The sequence below is a fragment of the Mirounga leonina genome, unplaced genomic scaffold, assembly GCF_011800145.1.
Source record: "Mirounga leonina isolate KUSES-001 unplaced genomic scaffold, KU_Mleo_1.0 Mir_171, whole genome shotgun sequence".
Lineage (NCBI taxonomy): Eukaryota > Metazoa > Chordata > Mammalia > Carnivora > Phocidae > Mirounga > Mirounga leonina.
Window position 1 is genome coordinate 13,380,809 of NW_023270436.1, and position 19,216 is coordinate 13,400,024.

Consider the following 19,216-nt stretch of genomic DNA (forward strand, 5'->3'; position numbering starts at 1 on the left):
AACCTTTAAAATTTTTTTTTTTTTTTTAAAGATTTTATTTATTTGCGAGAGAGAGAATGAGAGACAGCACGAGAGGGAGGAGGGTCAGAGGGAGAAGCAGAGTCCCCGCCGAGCAGGGAGCCCGATGCGGGACTCCAGGATCATGACCTGAGCCGAAGGCAGTCGCTTAACCAACTGAGCCACCCAGGCGCCCCTAAAATTTTTTATATATACTTTGTTCTTGGAGAAATTTAGGAAAATAGCTCTTGGAGACCAGTTTTCTTGGGTTACTGAGTGATGTGGACTACCAAAAAGATCCATTTTTGCTGTTGAGATTGCTGCCATTGTTAGTGACTCCTTATTAAACACATGCTGTATGCTAGATTTCTTTTTCTTTTTTTTTTTTTTTTAGATTTATTTAAGAGAGCGTGCACACACACATGCGAGTTGGGGGAGGGGCAGAGGGAGAGGGAGAAAATCTCAAGCAGACCCCCGGCTGAGCGCCGTACCCGATGCAGGGTTTGATCTCTTGACCTTGACATCACGACCTGAGCCAAAACCAAGAATTGGACACGTGACTGAGCCCCCCCCCCGACACCCCCGTGTGCTAGACTTCTGACTGGAACTGGAAACCGAGATGAATCAAACATGACCTCTGCGTGGGGCTTGCTGTCTTGTGGGCCTTACCAGCAACTTAGCAGCACAAAAGTGGTTTTCTCGCCATCAAGATGGACCTGAGGCCCTGTGGAGGCCTTCTTACTGAAGTTGCTGAGTGTCAGAGCAATGAAGAGTTATACAGATAAATAGATGATGATGGAACATTCAAATGCTTTCCGTATGCGTTTTAGCCCTGAAATGGTATCAGGAGGTGAGATAATGGTTCTGTATTGTTAATGAATAATAATAAGTTCTCACGTGTTGTGGAAGCCCTGAGGGAACCTCCATGGCTCTAGGGTATCTCAGGGCATGGAACCTCTGACTTTGGAGACTTTGGGACCGCCCACCTCTGACATCCTGTGCAGTCATGGCGGGTGACTCCGCCAAAGGCATTTCTTGGAATACTGCTGCTGGTCATGGAAGCTAAGAGGGCTGTAGGGTCTCTGGTGGTCCTGAGCCACTCCTGAGAGGGTGCGATGAAGCCAGAGGAAGGAAATAGAGGGGAGAGTGTTTTCAGCTCCAGTCAAGTGGTGGGAGAACCACTGGGGACTCAGCAAGATTCTGGAGTCAGATAAACCTTAGACGGGTCACTCGCATGCCTCAGGCTCCCTGTTTGGAAAGGGAGAAGACCTGGGAAAAGCAGGTAATGGGCTTTGCGTGGGGCTGGTGCCCAGCACTTGCAGGTTCCTCTTTCACCTCCCCACCCCCTAGCTTTAAATCCGTTGGAGTTGATCAGGAAAGCCTGGGTAGGGGGCAAGCCGAGGCAGAGGCAGCAGGCCTGAAGGGGAGGAAGTTTGGGGGGGGCTCGGGGGAGCAGCACTGGGGTGATGCAGGCTGGAACACGGGGACTAGTGCAGGCAGGGCTAAAGCCATGCTTGCAGTGATAGCAATCTGTGGTGCTTCACGAGATTCATTTTCCTGAGAATTGTTTTGGAAGAATACATTTAGAACAGATAAGGGATGGATCAATTTAGCTGCTTGCAGAACAATGGAGTAAGTTAATGTGAATGCTGAGTCACTTTGTGTCAAAGCCTCTGACACACGAAGCCTTATTGGAGAGGACTGGCACTGTGTCTTAAACATCTTTTGTCTTCACTCACATTTGCACGATTTTTGTATACCAACGACATTTGTGTCATTTTCCGATTTTTAAAAACATGGACCAGTATTCTTGAAGCTCTGAGCAAGATTACAAGATGATTACACTGAAGTATATGATGATCATTGCCTTTCTTCTCTTTTGCCTCTTGAATCAGCTTAGAATTTTATTTAGGCCCTATTTTTCCCCCTCTCTTTTTTAATCGAAGTATAGCTGACGTACAATGTTATTAGTTTCAGGTGTATAACCTAGTGCTTTGACTGTTCTCTACATTGTGCTGTGCCCACCATGGTAAGTATAGTCACCATCTGTCCCCATAAAATGTTATTACGGTATTACTGCCTATATTCCCTGTGCCGTACTTTTCATTCCCATGACTTATTTATAACTGGAAGTTTGTATCTCTTAATCCCCTTCACCTATCCAAAGAAGATCTACGGATGACCTGTTAATAGGGCCTAATTTTTCTAATGGCTTTCTTGATTATTTATGTGGAATTTCCATCCTGGTTTACCATTCCACACCCATGGAAGAATGTGAACTTGGAGGTGACCTTTGTGTTTGTTTCACCTCACAAATAGGTACAGCTTTGGTGAGTCTTGGAGTCAGTATGGCCCAAGCAGCAATTAGGTTTTGTTAGGGTTAAAAATTAGCTTGCTTTGGGGCACCTGCGTGGCTCAGTCGTTAAGCGTCTGCCTTCGGCTCAGGTCATGATCCCAGGGTCCTGGGATCGAGCCTCGCAGAGGGCTCCCTGCTCGGCGGGAAGCCTGCTTCTCCCTCTCACACTCCCCCTGCTTGTGTCCTCTCGCTGTGTCTCTCTCTTTCAAATAAATAAAAATCTAAAAAAAAAAATTAGCTTGCTTTTCAACTGATAAAGATCAAGGAGGGGCCTATAGGAGTGTTTGTCTTTGCTCTAGAAGTAAAAACAGTAACACTGTAGAATCGGAGGCATGCTCTGGTATATAGATGTCTGGACCTTTGAAACACATGGGTAGTTTGGCGGAGAGCAGGAGAAAGAAAGCACACAGAAAATGACCTGTGTGAGTGAAATTTCAGGATATTTAAGACATTTTATTGTTTTCAAATACACCTAGCAGCTTAGACTAACAAAATATTATAAGTTAGAGAACTTTGCTTTTTATTCAATACATAGATGGAATATGATTTATTCATTTACTCAGCACTCCAGTTTCAATGAGGCATCACGTTGGAGTGGGTTAATAATTATAAATTATTGAGTTGCTTATGAGTCCTAATGGACGCAAAGTTACTCTTTTAAGCATTCTCTCTGTGTGTTATTAATTTGCACAGTAAAGGAAAACTCCAGCTCAGTCCAAGTTTGAGCGATCATATTCCAAATTAAGGAATTTGAGATGAGTAATGAGGTTTACAGTGTGTCACAGTGAGGCCAGGAATCCAACAGAGCGCCCCTCACCAAATGTCCGGGGTCGCTAGATCCCGGGAATAGGTTAGGTTACATGACAAAGGGGAATGAAGGTGGAAGAAGGAAGTAAGGTTGCCAATTTCCTGACCTTAAAATAGGGAGATTGTCCTGGATTATCTGGGTGAGCCCCGTGTAATTGCAAGGGTCCTTAAAAGTAGAAGAGGGAGGGAGGAGGGGAGGCCAGGGTGGTGTCATGTGAGAAGGTCCTGACTCCCTATTGATGGCTGGGAGATGGAGGGAAGGGGTCCAAGAGCCGGGGAACGCAGGCAGCTTCTAGAAGCCGGAAAGGATTCTTCCCTTGTCTTCAGCTAAGAACATAGCTGACACCTGGCTGTTAGCCAGTGAGACCCACAGTAGGTTTCCATCCTACAGGATTGTAAGATGGTAACGATTTGTTTCAAAAAATAAAAAAAGGAGGCCAGGAATTGTCTGAACTGCAGGGCATGCAGAAAGCAGCTCTGCTGGGACCTGGGCCCCAGCCTCTGCTCACCTCTCCTGCCCCAGAAACGTCCACTGATAGAGGACCAACTGACTGGACCTGGACCAAATTCAATACCCAGACCCTTTGGATCTTTCTAGGTTAGGCCCTCTGGTTCAGGCTCCATCTACTCCCCTGGGTGTCCTCATTGCACTGCGGTGTTTCCTTGGGGTGTGAACTCTTAGGCTCACAAAAATGAAGTGAAAATAATTGCTCCCCAGTCCCCCCTCCGTCACTGGTCCCTGCTCTTTCCCCACCTCTGCACTCTTATACCACCTGTCGGCATACCTCAGGGTCCCATCGGGCTTTGCCAGAGCAGTGTATGCATGCTGAGGACTGTGGGTAAGGCCCTGGTGCCAGCCGTCAGCCTGGCCCTCAAGACCTGTAGGAGTCAAGGTCCTGCTCTCCAGCCCACACCTCCAGAATGAGTCCCTTGCTCCAGCCAGGCTGACAAGGTCCACAACATGACATGTCTGTTACTGACCAGTGGAAGCATTCCCTCTTTCCCTCCTGTCTCTCCATGTCCTTTCAGGAAAGGTCTGTCCAGAGTCCCACTTACCAGAAGGAGCCGTACTGACACTCTGGCTCTCAGTGAATACCCTTCTTCTCTGACTTGGGTTGTACGTGGTCTAAATCTCACCTTTTGGTACTGTTACTGCCCAGCATTCTTCTTAACTAGATTAGCATTAACTGGGAGGCAGGAAGTGAGCATTTATAGCTGAGTCATACTTCTGTCATGGTGGAGACTCATTTTTGGCTTGGGAGGCAGTATAGATGTAGGACGGGGTTCTCAAATGCCAGGGGACATAGAAATATGTGGATCTCTGGACCCTAGCCCCAAGGCTTCTGAGTCAGGGGGTCTGGGGTGGGGCCTGAGAATCTGCATGTCTGGCAGGTGCTGTGATGCTCCTCGTCCTGGGGCCACACTCTGCGCACCGTGGGGTAGAGGTTTAAAGAGCAGGGGCTTGGAGGCCCACCCCAGGTTTGAATCATGGTTCCAGAACCTCATCACTGTGTAAGTGCTCCACACCTCTGTCTCCTCATGTGTACAGCAAGTAAAATCATGGGACCCCCACCATATGGGACTGCGGGGAGCAGGTGAGAGACTGCATCATGGTAGTCTTTTGCACCTAAGAGGACACTATAAACATTAGCCATTATTAAGAACCATTTTTCTTGGAAACCAGGAAGGCATCGTGATAAGGTGGCAGACACTGACGTAGGGATGGGACTGGCTGGGCTCTGCCTGCTGTGTCCTTGGCCACTCTTGCCACCTATGTAATTGGGGCAAGCTTTTAGGCCTCTGCGCCTTCGTGCATGAAATGTAGGCAGTAGTATTTGTCTTCCACTTGGTGGTTGTGAGAATCACATGGACTATTCTGAAAGGATTTATGTGAAGGAATATCAGGATTATTAACAGGTATTATTTATAATATTCTTTATGTGCAAAGCCCTTCTGAGCTCGTGTGTGTGTGTATGTATGTACAGTCCTGAACCACAGCTGTAGCGTGGACCGCCTGCCCAACACCAAAGGCCCTGACTGTTGAGCGCATTTGTTCACTCTTCCCCGTCAGCTGTCCTGTGTGTCCGGGGTCTGATTTTAGCCGCACTCTGCCTCTCTGCCCTCCTTTAAACCTTTGTCCAGTCTAACCTGGGGGCAAGCTCGAAGTCACCACCCTAGTCAAATGGGAACCGAGAGCCCGGCCAGTGTGACAGCCTGCACGTCAGGTCCGATGTTAAGTCTGTGGGCTTGTAGATTCCGTCACGTAGTCTGCAGCCTCCATTTGCCTCCCTGTATGAGAGCGATGGAATGACTTTCTCATGGGGCTGTGAGCAGTTACTTGTGGGTACTCTTTGGGAAGCACTTGGAAACTGCCTGTGTTCTTTGATACCATGAGGCGTGTTGGGAGCCTAACAGGAGGGTGGGAGGATTTTCAGCTTTCGGTGATACGTTTGCAGAATAAGTCTAATCATTTCGTTGGGCTGAACGCTCTGACAAGGAACATTTCCTATTGGTTTTATGTACCCCCTTCACCAGTTCTTTGTGGTCACATCTCTGTTCCTTATTCTAGCACTAGGACATTGTCTAGAGAGAGCCCTGCAGCAAAGCAGAGAGCCCTATTCTGCTCACTCCACAGAGCAGACCCGCCTGCCTTTATTATTTCCAGCATCTACGGATGTAGGGTTGAGGGAGCGGGAGAGAGATGAGGATTACGTCTGCCTGCATTTTCACCCGAGCGTACTGTTGCTCTCTGGGTTCTTTTCAGGTTTAGGTCACAATAGGTGTTGGTTTGGCCTCGCTCTGGTCCTTTGTAGACATCTGCCCACACCACAAAGCCCCCACGTTTGGCACAGACCGCGGTGATTGGCAGTGCCTTCCCAGGCAGAGTCCAGTCCTGGAACAGCGGGGGTTGCAGGTGCATTGGCACGTGGTGGTGGGCGAGCGCACGCGGGCCTTGCCTACCCAGCGCCTGGCGACACTCGGCAACACCGTCCCGTCCCTGAAATATCTTGGCCTTGTGGGCTTGTCACTCCAATTAGAACTTGAACGTGAAAGCAGCCCAGGCTGCTGCTCCCATTGTGCTGCCTTTGAGTGTGGCCTGCGCCAGCAGCACATTATGGAGACCGTGGAGGGGGTGCTGCCCCTCAGGGGTCCGCGCTCAGGCCGGGGGTCCGTTCCTTCAAGCCTCACACCGTGCTGCTTACTGCTGCTAAGTGCACCTGGGAGGCAAGTTTCTGTTTGCCAACAGAGAGTCACCTTTGGGATGGCGGGGACAGTCATTGTGCACATGCTCACAGATTCGCCCTGTTACCAAGCCTCCCGCTCTGACTTCTCTCTGGCCAGGACTTACAAAATAGTCTCTCTGGCTGATTGTCAAAAATTACATCATATCGGAGTAAACTGCTTTTAAATCAGCCATCCATTATTCATGTATATTAACTGCTTTTTTATTTTTTTATTGGCTGTTTTGTGTATGATTTACTCTTTTCTCACTAGGCCCCCCTTTCTCCCCAATTGTCTGTCTTTCTCATCGTTTTTTTTTAAATCTTAGCTCATCTGTGAATTTATAGAGGCTGTTCACTTAGCTTTGTATGCGAACATGAATATGCAGACCCTGCATTTTTTGTAGTGAAAATTTTAACGACATTTTTGCGGGTCATATTTATGTTGGGTCAGAAAGGCAACTTGGGTCGTTTACGTGAGTAAATTCTACCCCAAAGACTGAGAAGTCTTTTTCTTTTGTGTCTTTTTTTTTTTTTTTAATGGGTATTACTAGTCTTGCACTTCAAGATCTGTACTGAATGAAACTGTACCTCCCACTTCTGAAACAGCTGAATATGTCACCACGAGGGCAAAAGCAAATGGACTTAACGTGTTCATTTGTCCGCGTGCAGCAGATCTCTACTGTGGGCCGGTGTGCCGTGGGCCTGTGATCGACAGATACAGGCAGAGATGTGTAGCACTTACTCATTCTTCCATCAGATACATATTGAGTCCCTCCTTTGTGCCAAACACAGCACAGGTCTCCAGGAAATATCTGTCCACTGCAGACCGCAGTGCTGGAGGGTCCCCTGGGCACCTGGCATCTGTGTGGTCGTGGTGCATTGCCCTGATCCATGGCACTCGTCTGTTTGGAAGGACTGGACGCAGTCTGTTCTACTTATGTAACCCCAAATCGGCACTGTTGTCGTAGAGAGTATTTGCATACTTTTAAGCACATTTACCTGAATCTTGGCTCACTGTTCCTTCCAGCATCTCAGGCTTTTTTTTCTGGACTAATTTTCCATCTTCCTTTAGTTGAGGGTCTCTTAGGCACAGGACTTCTCTGTGTTTTTATCCCAAGAACCTATTTCACCTCAGTCTGAGGTAGTTTTGCTGGTCTTTTCTAACTGTAGGCTGACAGTTCTTTTCTCTCAGCCCTTTGAAGAGATTATTGGTTTTGACTCCATTGGGGCCACTGAGCGCTTGGCTGTCAGTCTAATGGCCTTTGCTCTCAGGACTCTTTCTCTGCTTTTGTCTGCTTTGAAGATCTTTTCCTTACTTGTGTCTGGTTTCTCTCTGATGTCTGTGAGTGTGCACGTACTTTTATTTTTCCCGTTTGGGATTTCTGTGCTGCTCTCCTTCCAGTTGTAGAACATTCTGAGCCATTGTCAGAATTTTCGTCTCCCTCATCCTGTCTGTTCTTCCCGTCTGGAAGTCAGGGTGGATGTATATTGGACCAGCTTGTTCTCCTCTGTGCTATTCATTGCTCACTCACACTTTCCGCCTCTGCCTCTCCGTGTTGTGTTCTGAATGGTGTCTTCGGTTCATAGAATTCTCTTGGACTCTAATTAGTGGTTTAACTTATCCATTGCCTTTTTAATTTCTAGAAATTCCATTGGTTTTGTTTTTCCCGAGGCTGCTTTGCTGCTTTTGATCCCTCACCCTCTTTTATTTCTATAAACATTTTCAGCATACATTTTTTGTTTTATTTAATAAATATCTGATATCCTTGGAAGTCTGATTATTCTGTCTGTTTTCTACCTCTCATTTATGATTTGTTTCTTTCTGTATTTGGGATTTTTTTTTTTTATTATTATGAGCTCATATTTGGCTGATCTTGATTTGTAGGTTTCCTAAGGGGTTGTGAGAGGGTCTTCCTCCTGAGAAGACTCTGCCAGGTACCAGGAGACAAGTTACCAACCTGAAAATACTTTAATTACTAGGCATGAGGATTTTTGGCCTTGCAGGTAGTATAAATTCAGAGTCTGAGCCTGGGTGAGGGCAGACCCAGAGCCCACATTTTCCATCCTGAGCTGAACCTGAGGCAGACAGGTTTCCAGGTAGGCTCTCTTTGCCAGTGGATTGGCTTTTTCCCCAGTTTGCTTTTTACTGAGTGTACCTATCCATACAATGGCCCCAGTTGTAGCAGACATCTCGGTTCTGGTGTTCCATTTGGTGCTGGCTGGAAACTTCGCCTCCTCTTTCCCCAGTTCTAGGCTCCTGACGTTGGCAGACGTCCTCAGAGCAGCCCCTGACATGAGTGCTGCTTCCTTTTCTGGTTTTAGCGCCCTCTTCATTTTTGGCTCCTCAGAATTTCTCAGATTTCTTAGGAGTTAAACAGAATGTCTGAAGAATGTTTAATAGACTGAAACTTATCCAGCATTTTCAGTGTTTGTAAACAGGAGGGTTTTCCACATATTCTAGTCTGCTGTGTTGTCAGGGTAAAACCTTAGCCTGGATACAGTTAGGGTGTTCTAGAATCTGGATATTCTGGAGAGAGATCTGTAGAACCTCCTATTGTGAGTAGGATGAAGTGATTCTTTGTATAGGCCAGTAGCAAAATTAGGCATCCCGAAATGGGGGGAGAATGTGTCAAGCAAAAAAAGGTGTCTCTGGGTATTTATTATGAACCAGACTGTGGTGAGCTCTGGGTTTGCCGGATACCACGTACCAATCAGTTAATCTCCAAGCACATGCTGGGTCCTTGATCAGTGCTGCGGGAATGAACGATAGGATTTCGGCCCCAAGGAACTTCGAGCCTAAGTTTGAGCAGTGTTTTACAGCACGTGGCGTGGTGCTTGGTCACAGAGCCTCAGGTGGCCTGCCCAAAGGAGTCTCCAGTGTTTGAGCACACAGGTCTGGGAAAAAAGCTGATGCACGGTTCAAGATGGCCCCTTGGGAACATCGCCTAAAGTGTGTAGCCAGTAAATACCTTCAATACTGACAAGAGGGGAACTTGTCAAATTGAACTCTGCCAAGGGCGCAGAGAGAGCACGAAATAAGCTTCATTGGCATGGAAGAGGAGAGAACATGAAGGTTATTTGTTTTACTCTCTAGAATTTGGCTTCTTACCATGACTGTCCCCCTCAGAAGAGCAAAGTATGTGTGGTAGTGATGGGGGTGGCTTCTGAGGGAATCAAGAAAGAAAGTAGGTAGATTTTGTCATCTCCAAGGATTTCAGATATCCTCTCCCACACCATGCCTTTTATCTTTGACTCTCTCAGCCCAGCATCTCCCAACCTTTGGCTCTCTTTGTCACTTCCCATTTTTAAAATGGCGGCAGACAAGTGTTCTTTAAACAAGCGTGCTTTTTAATTTTTTAATTTTATTTATTTTTAAGATTTTATTTATTAGAGCACGTGCACAAGCAGAGGGAGTGGCAGGCAGAGGGAGCAGCAGGCTCCCCGTTGAGCCAGGAGCCCAATGCGGGACTCAATCCCAGGACCCTAAGATCATGACCTGAGCCAAAGGCAGATGCTTAACCGACTGAGCTACCCAGGTGTCCCCCACTGTGCTTTTTTAAATGCTACCATCTTGTAAGGAAGCCTTCTGACCACTCCTCACTCCTTTGGAAAGGCAATGCTGGGGTCCTGAGGAGGTGAGCCAGTTGCTCAGGTTGTTGGTATGATGCCTTTGGCAGATAGAGGAGTATGAGGAGGACTTACTGTTTGGGTAAGTTTAAAATCAAAACAGAAATGGGGCTCCTTTCTTCATTCATCAGTACATGACCAAAAATCTGGGACTGCAAGGCTCTACAATCTCTTCATAGTGATTTCTGTATGCAACTGGGTCCTGTTTCATTATGAAGGTAATAGCAGTCCCAGATTTAGGAAGCATTTGCAGTGCGATACTCAGTTCTCACTGGGTGGGCGAAGGACCTCACCCCACTGCAGGGACAGTAGCCGTTTCTTAGCTCTTTCCTTCCTGCTTTGGTTGGAAAGCCAGTCCTGGGCACACTCCATATTCTGGGTCACACCTGGAAGGTACAGGGCCTACCTGCACCAGGGCATCCCAGATGTTGGCCCTGGGGCTGCTACCTCCTTCCTGATTGTAACCCTGCCGCCCCTGCCATTACAACACCAGATGCAGGGACATGGCTGTAAGGTGGGTCTCCTCAGAGAGGCAAGTCCCATGTATGGAGACCAGGACAGCTGGGGGCCGTGCAGCAGCTGGTGAAGAGGTGGACCCTTTCAGCTGGCAGCAGGCTGAGGCTTCTGCATGTCAGCCGCCATCCCTTGTCATCCCAGTACCTACTGCAAAGATGATGATTAATAAATATTTGTTGACTTAGCTGTTGAACGAATTACATTATTGGTCTAAAAAAGTAGAAACAACCCAAGTAGCCATCAGTATGAAATTACATATCCATAGAGAAATTCTGTGCAGCCATTAAAAAGAACAAGATCTATCTATAAAGACCAATGAGGAAAAGGACTCTCATGTTGTTTAGGAAAAGCAAGTTGTAAAACAATATAATCCCCTTCAGAGGAAAAAAACAGTTTTATACACACAGAGAAACAGACAAGGCAGACCTACGTCTAGCCGTATATACACTGAACTGCTAAAGGGTGGTTATTTCGGAGATCTACAGTAGGTTACCACTTCTTATTATGTCATTCTGTTAGAATTTGTTACAAGATCTATTACGCTTGAAATCAGGAAAAAAATAAGTTGTTTAAGAAAAAGATTTCAAAGAAATCTGAACAGCTGCCAAAATTGAAAGTTTGGATTCTAAGACTAGGATTTATGGAAATACTTTAAGGTTTCTAAGAAGAAAAAAAAAAAAGGAACTTTCTGCTGAAGTTCTTTTTAAACAATGCTTGTTTCCATCAGGTGCTCTCTCAATAGATCTCTACCTGGAAGCCACAGAGCAAGGCACACCACCCAGTGTCCTCTGACCGCACACGCATCTCCTGTAGTTCTCTCTGGAAAGTAGATGCCGGTCTTAACCTTGTCACTTGAAATCATTCTTAAAATAAAACTTTGCTCTGTAATCACTTATGTAGGCTCTTTTGTAGCATACACTTGGTACCTAAAGGGAAAAATCCCCAGCAATATCTATTGATTTGGCGGTCACATTAGTGCAGAACATTTTCTCTGAGATTTTAGCTCTGGATAGTATTTGCCTTCTTTCCAGCATATCCATACACCTCTGAGAGGGAGTCAAGTGGCCATGGGTTGAGACTCACCCAACTAGGGCAATAAAGAGAAAAATTAGTCTAATGCATGGTCTTAACAAGAGGGGGGGGAGTGTGAGCATGAATAATTAATCTCACTTGTCTGTGGCAATCAGATAAAATGAAGTCCCATTTGCTCAACCTTATTAAAAGAGAGAGAGCGCGGGAGGGAGGGAGAAATGGTAAAGGTCATTAAGGGACTTTTAACATGGAAAGACCCACCTCTGAGATGGGTAATGTGTTTTCTAATCTCTGTGGTCTTTAACTAACCCTAATGGTAAAGGTGCTCTTCGGATATTCGGATTCATTGAATTATTAAACATTTCAGAAAATACTTGACTCTTGACTACAAACTTTGATACCTTTATGATGAATTTGCAGTCTTTCTGGAGAGGGATCAGATTTCCCTGTGTCACTCAGAGATGACCCCCTCCACTTGTCAAAGAAGAATGAGAAAAAGTAAAGACGGACTCAACACTAGATTTTCATTCTTACAGTTACCACAGACATTTGCATATGCAGCTTTTAGGTTATTCACTATAGATCAAAGATTTGATTATTTCTATGTTCTTACTTGAAAGAATAACTTTTTTTGGGTATTTTAGAATTGTTGAAATGTTTCAGAATTATTAGAACTATTTAGAATTCTTTGAGTTTTTTTCAAACTTATTTTCAACTGCTTGAAAACAAAAATAAAACTTAGCTTGTTCTCTGTAGTCTTAATGGATTAGGAAAGCATTTAAAATTTGAAATAGCCTCAGGGCGCCTGGGTGGCTCAGTCGTTAAGCATCTGCCTTTGGCTCTGGGTGGCTCAGTCGTTAAGCATCTGCCTTTGGCTCAGGTCATGATCCCAGGGTCCTGGGATCGAGCCCCGCATCAGGCTCCCTGCTCTGCAGGAAGCCTGCTTCTCCTTCTCACACTCCCCCTGCTTGTGTTCCCTCTCTGGCTGTCTTTCTCTCGGTCAAATAAATAAAATCTTTAAAAATAAATAAATAAATAAAATTTGAAATAACCTCTTTTCCTTTCAGGTGCTGCTGGTAATAGTTAACATGATAGTCTTGTTTGAACTGTGAAGCATTTCCAAAGATTCACTTGTTAGAAATGTGTGTTGACAAGGAGATCATGGTTTTCAAGGTGGAGACCATCAACCTCTCAGTACTGAAATAAGAATCTGTATCCTGATAAATTGATAAATGTAAGGTTGAGAAGAAAAAGATAGCACAAGATTTTCATGTGTGTGCAAAGGGAGGAGAATCTCTATAAAATATTAACATTAAAACTTTTGAGTCCAGTCATTTTAACCACATGATCAACAGAATAGAAGCATGCTCAGAAGTGTGTGTGTGTGAGAGAGAGAATGAGGAGGCTTTTGAACTGTGAATTCTGGGGACAGGGGCTGTATCTTAAGTATTTACAACAGTGACTAATCCACAGCAAGCATTTTTTTTTAAGATTTTACTTATTTGAGAGAAAGTGAGAGATCACAGAGGCAGTGGGAGAGGGAGAAGCAGACTCCCTGCTGAGCAGAGAGCCTGACATGGGGCTCGATCCCAGGACCCTGAGATCATGACCAGAGCCGAAGGCAGACACTCAAACGACTGAGCCACCCAGGCACCCCCAAAGCAAGCATTTAATGTTAATTAATTGAATTACTATGGGGTTTTTTTTTTTTTAGTAGAAGACTTAAATAATCTTTAGAAAGATTCCTTATGAATCATCCTTTTTTTTCTTTTTGCTGGAGAGAAAACAGAAATGTTCAATCATAATGAATACATTGTCTAGAGATCAAGGATACTTTATTTGCTTTCACACATTATAGAACAGGACCTCCTAAAATTAGCATGTGGAGAGTGGCTAAAGAGAGAAAGGTTTGGGAATGTCAGTTATACATCAGTTAAAAAACTTTTTTAACATTCGGGAATAAGACTTTGTGTTTTGGTTTGTAGTTTAGTCTTAAAGAATCATCTGTCATGTAGTGATTATCCATCCTGGAAATTTTTACCTTCTGGGATAGCAATACAGAGAGGGGAAAAATAAGAGCACACAGGCTGGCTCATCTGCGGACATCAGAAAATCAGAAGGTACCTTCCAAATCCGACACAGTCAGTGACCCTTAATTTCCATGCTGCTCTTTCTAGGTTAGGAAATTGGGCTACTTAATGTCCCCATTTGGCATTTTCCTTTGTGTCCTATGATTTTTGTACCTTGGCCTGAGGAATTCTTTGGATGTTCTTTTGTTTTCTTTTGCATCTCCTTTTGTCATTCTAGGAGCCATATCCCTATCCTGGAAAAGGTCAGGAAATTACTCACAGCACATCTCCATTAAGGGGAGCTGGGTGAGGGCGCCTGGGTGGCTCAGTTGGTTAAGGGACTGCCTTCGGCTCAGGTCATGATCCTGGAGTCCCGGGATCGAGTCCCGCATCGGGCTCCCTGCTCGGCGGGGAGTCTGCTTCTCCCTCTGACCCTCCCCCCTCTCATGTGCTCTCTCTCATTCTCTCTCTCTCAAATAAATAAAATCTTTAAAAAAAAAAAAAAAAGGGAGCTGGGTGACGGGGCGGGAACGAGAAGTGTTGGATGGAGGCCTGCTGTCTGCTCCCGCACACCCACGTATCTTCCTTCCTTCCCAGATCCTGGTGTACAGCCTGGAAGCAGAACGCTGCCTCTCGAAGCTGGGCAACGCGCTTGGTGATTTCACTTGCGTCAACCTCAGGGACAGCCCTCCCAACCTCATGGTCAGTGGCAACATGGACAGGAGGTAGGTGTGAGTGAAGAGCCACGTTTTTAGCCCTGGCCATTTGTGCTGGGGCTTTGCCCCTCCGCTGTGCTCGCTCGTTCCCTCTGCTGCTTGCACGGCTACGTTCTCACTCCGCAGCCTTGCCTGCCTCAGTTCAGCCTGATCCTTAAATACCGTCTCTGTGAACTTGGAGAACAAAGTCTTGCATTAGGTAATAGTTGGACAGAGCTGTATCTCTGCCTCATTTCTGAAACACCATGGGAAGGTGGTCTTTTAAGCCATTTGGTGGACACAGTTGGTGGAAGGTCCAGTGAGACCACTTGGAATATCTTTTGTCCCCCTGCTGCAAAATTTGTTTGGCATTTAAAAACTCACTTTCTAATATTAAAAACAATAACCTAAGGGCTGAATCATGTTCAACAGAATAGGGTTGCCTGCCAAATGATGTCAAGAGTGTATTTCAGAACACTATGGTGTCCCTCTGGTGCTGGGGGGAAAAAGGGACTTGATGGGAACAGATTCCAGTTTCTATTTAGCTGATTAGCAGTCTTCTCTTTAACGCTTTGGCTTAGGGAGTCGGATTTTCCTGCTGCAGGGTCCAGTGCCAGCCACGGACGCTCCAGGAACCATCAGCACGAAAGGATTAAAGTGTTTGAAAAGACTCTCTGAGTCCAAATTGTAGGTCTTTTTCCCTCCCCGTTCCCTCTCCCCCTTGTCTTTTCTTTTCCTTGTCTTTTTTTTTTTTTGGCTGGTTAGCTGCCGTGTCTGGTCCAGTGCCCCGAAGAGAGGTAGCATGGCTGGAGGCAAGGGTCTGCCAGCGCCCCCTCCCCCGGCCCGGCTGCGGGCTGCAGGTGGTGGGCTGCTCGGTGGGGGGGATCAGATCGCGAGGCGGGCACTCCCGTGTGCCAAGTCTCAGACCTCGGCCACACCAGTGCAGCAGCTTGCAAAAATAATTATCGTATCAAATAATATTTTCAACTCCTGACCTTCACCCCGCTGCTACCCCCTTACCTTAGAGCAGAAAGATAATGTGAGTGTGCTCTCCTGACAGAAAATTGTTTCTCGAGGCTTCCTAAAATGGCTGATAATTTCTGAGCTCGAGAATTAAACTCCTCAGTGTATGTCCAGTGTTTCTCTTAAAAACAAAAAACAAAAAACTAGGCTTGGTAAGTGGCCCCACATGTGGCCCAGCAAACGAAACCTGACTGGTTTGCAGTTTACTCCCATGTTGTAGTTTCCAGACCGAGCCATACAAAGCCTCCATGCTTATCTGGTAGGATCCCCCCCAGGGACCGAGCCGCTCCTATCCTTTCCAGGAGAGCAAATGCAGAGGGCTCTCAGGGGCATCCAAATGGAAGGGTTTAGGGTTGTAGGTTACACTTCAGAGTTTGTTTACAGCATGAGCATTTGGGTGTTCAACTACAGCTAGGCTCCCAGGAAACCACCGTAGTGTTCCAGAGAAGAGGCCTCTACCGCCTGCATAACGTAGCCCAGTCAGCTGTAGGGGGACAGTTAAAGCCAGACTGTCCTGACCCTTGTCAGCTGAACAGCATCTTGCCATTAGGAGACCCTCAAACTCCGTAAAGCTTTGTCCTCTGGAGCAGGGCTGCCAGAAGAGAAGCTAAAGGCCCTGTGTAAAATGGCTCTCTGGTCCTGTTCAAGTGCAGATTTGCCCGTGGGAAGTCTGTTTCGTTAGGAAACCAGTGTTACGGTGTGGTTTTGGTTTGTTTTGTTTTTTAATCCTCTGTCTCTGTGGTTGTAAAGAACAGACTAGTGGCTTGGAGTCGAGAAGGGGGGTATGCAGAGTGGCGTTTCATCAGGGCAGTCCTAGACCTGTGCTGGCTGATTGACCACTGCTGGGACGTCAGGGGCTTGCTGTCGTTCCTTATGATCAGAATAGTAGTGTAAGCAAAATGAATTTGAAACACAGGGGTTAAAAAATTATACATCTGGAAAAAAGAAAGCATAAGGAATCTAGACTCTCAAATCTAGCAGAGGGAAGGGGTGTGCGTGTGTTTTCAGCAGAGGCTTACTGGCTAGGAGTTGGATCTCATTAGAGATGTACTCACAGGCTCTTACAGCTTATGGTTTATCTCGAAAGTGGGAGTAAGGGGTCAAATACTATGAAGAGAACTATGTACTTGGTTGTCACTTAATGGCAGATGCAATTTTAAAAACCTGGAACCCCCCCCCTTTTTTTTTATACTTAATTTCTACTGTGGTCTCTTAGTGCTCTATCAGTAACTTGAGAATGAAGTGGACTCTAAAGATACATAAAACTGTCCCAGGTTAAGACAAAAATAATTTTTCATGCAAATGTAAGGAAATTAGCAAACATGGAGTTTTGTAAGGAGTTTTTTTGGGGGGGGCAGTGGGCAGTGAGGGTAAAATTTAAAGGAAAAGAATAGCTCGCCTAGCATCTCACCCTTTCCAGAAAAGACAGAGTCTGATAAAGACAAAGGGAATGATTAGGGTGGAAATAGTTATTGTTGGCTTGTGCTTCTCCCTTGCACATTTTGTCCTTTCCTGCTAAACCGAGAAGAGCGAGGAGTAACATCAGGAGTGCGCTCGTGTCTGTTCTCCTCACCAGTGTCCAGTGCTCAGTGAGTGCTCGACACCAAGTTTTGTATTTAGTCGAAGATACCCTTTTTACATTTTCACAGCTGTGCAATCAGGGCGTGTCCTTTATAAGGACATCTTAAAATTAATTGGCAGTATTTTTAGATGTTACACAAAATAATGGTGCTTCTTATGATCAGTGGTATTTTCAATTAAATGGAAGTATGCGTTTGCTCAATGAAGGCAAAATGAATTAATGGCTTAGGAATGAAAACACTTACGAGAAGCCTGAATAGGTTACCAAGAGAAAGATGGAAGGAAATAGGCCACTTTGTTGTTTAGTTTAACCTCTGTTTGGGGTTCACTGAGCGTTTAATCTGTGCATTTATGTCTTCTACCAAATTATTATTTCTTCAGATGTTTTTTCTGCACTAATCCCGTTCTCCTCTCCTTTTGGGACTCAGTGATGTCAGACCTTCTGATATTATCTCATAGGCCACTGATGCTCTCTCTCTGTTCGTTTTCTTCCCTAAACTTTGTCCTTCAGATTGTTTAATAACTCTTCAATTTAACTTCAGGTTCAATGACTCTTTCCTCTGTTATATCCATTCTCCCTACTGAGCCCATCCAGTGAATTATTTCAGATCTTTTGAGTTCAAAATTTGCATATAGATCTGTTTGTCTGCTCAGAACATCATTCTTTCTTACCATTTTACCTTTATTGATGATTCCCCAAATCTGGGTTATTTGTTTTTTTCCCTTAAGAGTAGGTCACATTTTCCTGGGGTTTTTTGGTTGGTTTGTTTCTGTGGGGTGTGGGGGGGTGTATGTCAAGTAATTTTGGATTGTATCCTGGACATTTGAAATATTATGTTGTGTCCACTTTGGAACCTGTTGTATAATCCTCTGGAGAATGTTAAGATTTTTGTTTTAGGGGGTGTCTGGGTGGCTCAGTTGGTTAAGCATCTGACTCTTGATCTCAGCGTCTGTTCAAGCCCCATGTTGGGCTCCACGCCCCAGCGTGGAGCCTCCTTTAAAAAAAAAAAAAAGATTGTTGTAAATGGGGAGTGACCCTGGTTAGGTTCAGACTGCAAGTTTTATCTTCTGTGGCTGGTGATTCCAGTGTCAGCTCAATTTTCAAAGGTTTTGTTAATGCTTCTCTGGCTCTGTCCCACACATAATGTTACTCAGGGGTTAGTCTGAGATGGTTTTTTATTTTTTTAACTAAAGTATAGCTGACATACAATGTTATATTAGTTCAGGTAAACAACATAGTGATCCAATAATTTTAGCCATTTATGCATTATCACCAGGATAAGTATAGTTACTATCTATTACCATACAACATTCTTGACTGTATTCCCTATGCTGTACTTTTCATCTCTGGGACTTATTTATTTTATACCTGGAATATTGTACTCTCTTAATCTCTCTCACAATTTTGTTCATCCTCCCCCGCCCCCCCCACCCCCAACAACCACCAATTTGTTCTCCATATTTATGAGTCTGTTTCTGTTTTTTTGTTTGCTTGTTTTGTTTTTTAGATTCCACATCTGAAATCATATGGTATTTGTCTTTTTCTCTTTGACTTATTTCTCTCAGTATAATACCTTCTAGGTCCATCCGTGTTGTAAGTGGAAAGATTTCACTTTTTATGGCTGAGAATATTCTATTGTGTATATATACCACATCTTCTTTGTCCATCCATCTATCAATGGACACCTAAATTGCTTCCAGCTCTTGTAAATAATGCCACAGTGAACACAGGAGTGCATGTATCTTTTCAAATTAGTGTTTTTGTTTTCTTTGGGTAAATACCCAGCGGTGGGATTTTTAATTTTTTGAGGATCCCCCATACTGCTTTCCACAGTGGCGGCACCACTGTGCACCAGTTTGCATGCCCACTAACAGTGCCCAGGGTCCCCTTTTCTCCACATCCTCGCCAACACTTATTTCTTCTTGATACTAGCCATTCTGACTGGCATGAGGTCATAGCTCATTGTGGTTTTGATTTGCATTTCCCTGATGATAAGTGGTGTTGAGCATCTTTTCCTGTGTCTATTGGCCATCTCTGAGTCTTCAGAAAAAAATGTCTATTCCGGTCGTCTGGAGACGGCAGTGTGAGCTGAAATCCCAGCCTTTGCTGTACTGCACGGGAGCGGTCCTGCACACAGCTCAGAGACGAGCCTGATGGCTCTGGGGGGCCTGGTACAAACAGCAATAGGCGCTCCTTCAGTTTCTTCCTCTCTTCATCCCGACACTTTCCGGCCTTCAGGGGCTCCTTTCTCTTGGGCCTCTGACCAGAAGTGAGAGTTTCTCTCAGTT

General features: G+C 45.2%; 1 protein-coding gene across 1 annotated transcript in view; it reads left to right on the forward strand.

Annotated features, from left to right (window-relative positions):
• Positions 1–19,216, forward strand: part of FBXW8 (F-box and WD repeat domain containing 8) — a 120,357-nt gene that overhangs the window by 87,886 nt on the left and 13,255 nt on the right. The window contains exon 8 of the mRNA XM_035017086.1: positions 14,226–14,353. Within this exon, the coding sequence (XP_034872977.1) occupies positions 14,226–14,353 (128 nt within the window). The remainder of the gene's footprint in view (positions 1–14,225; positions 14,354–19,216) is intronic.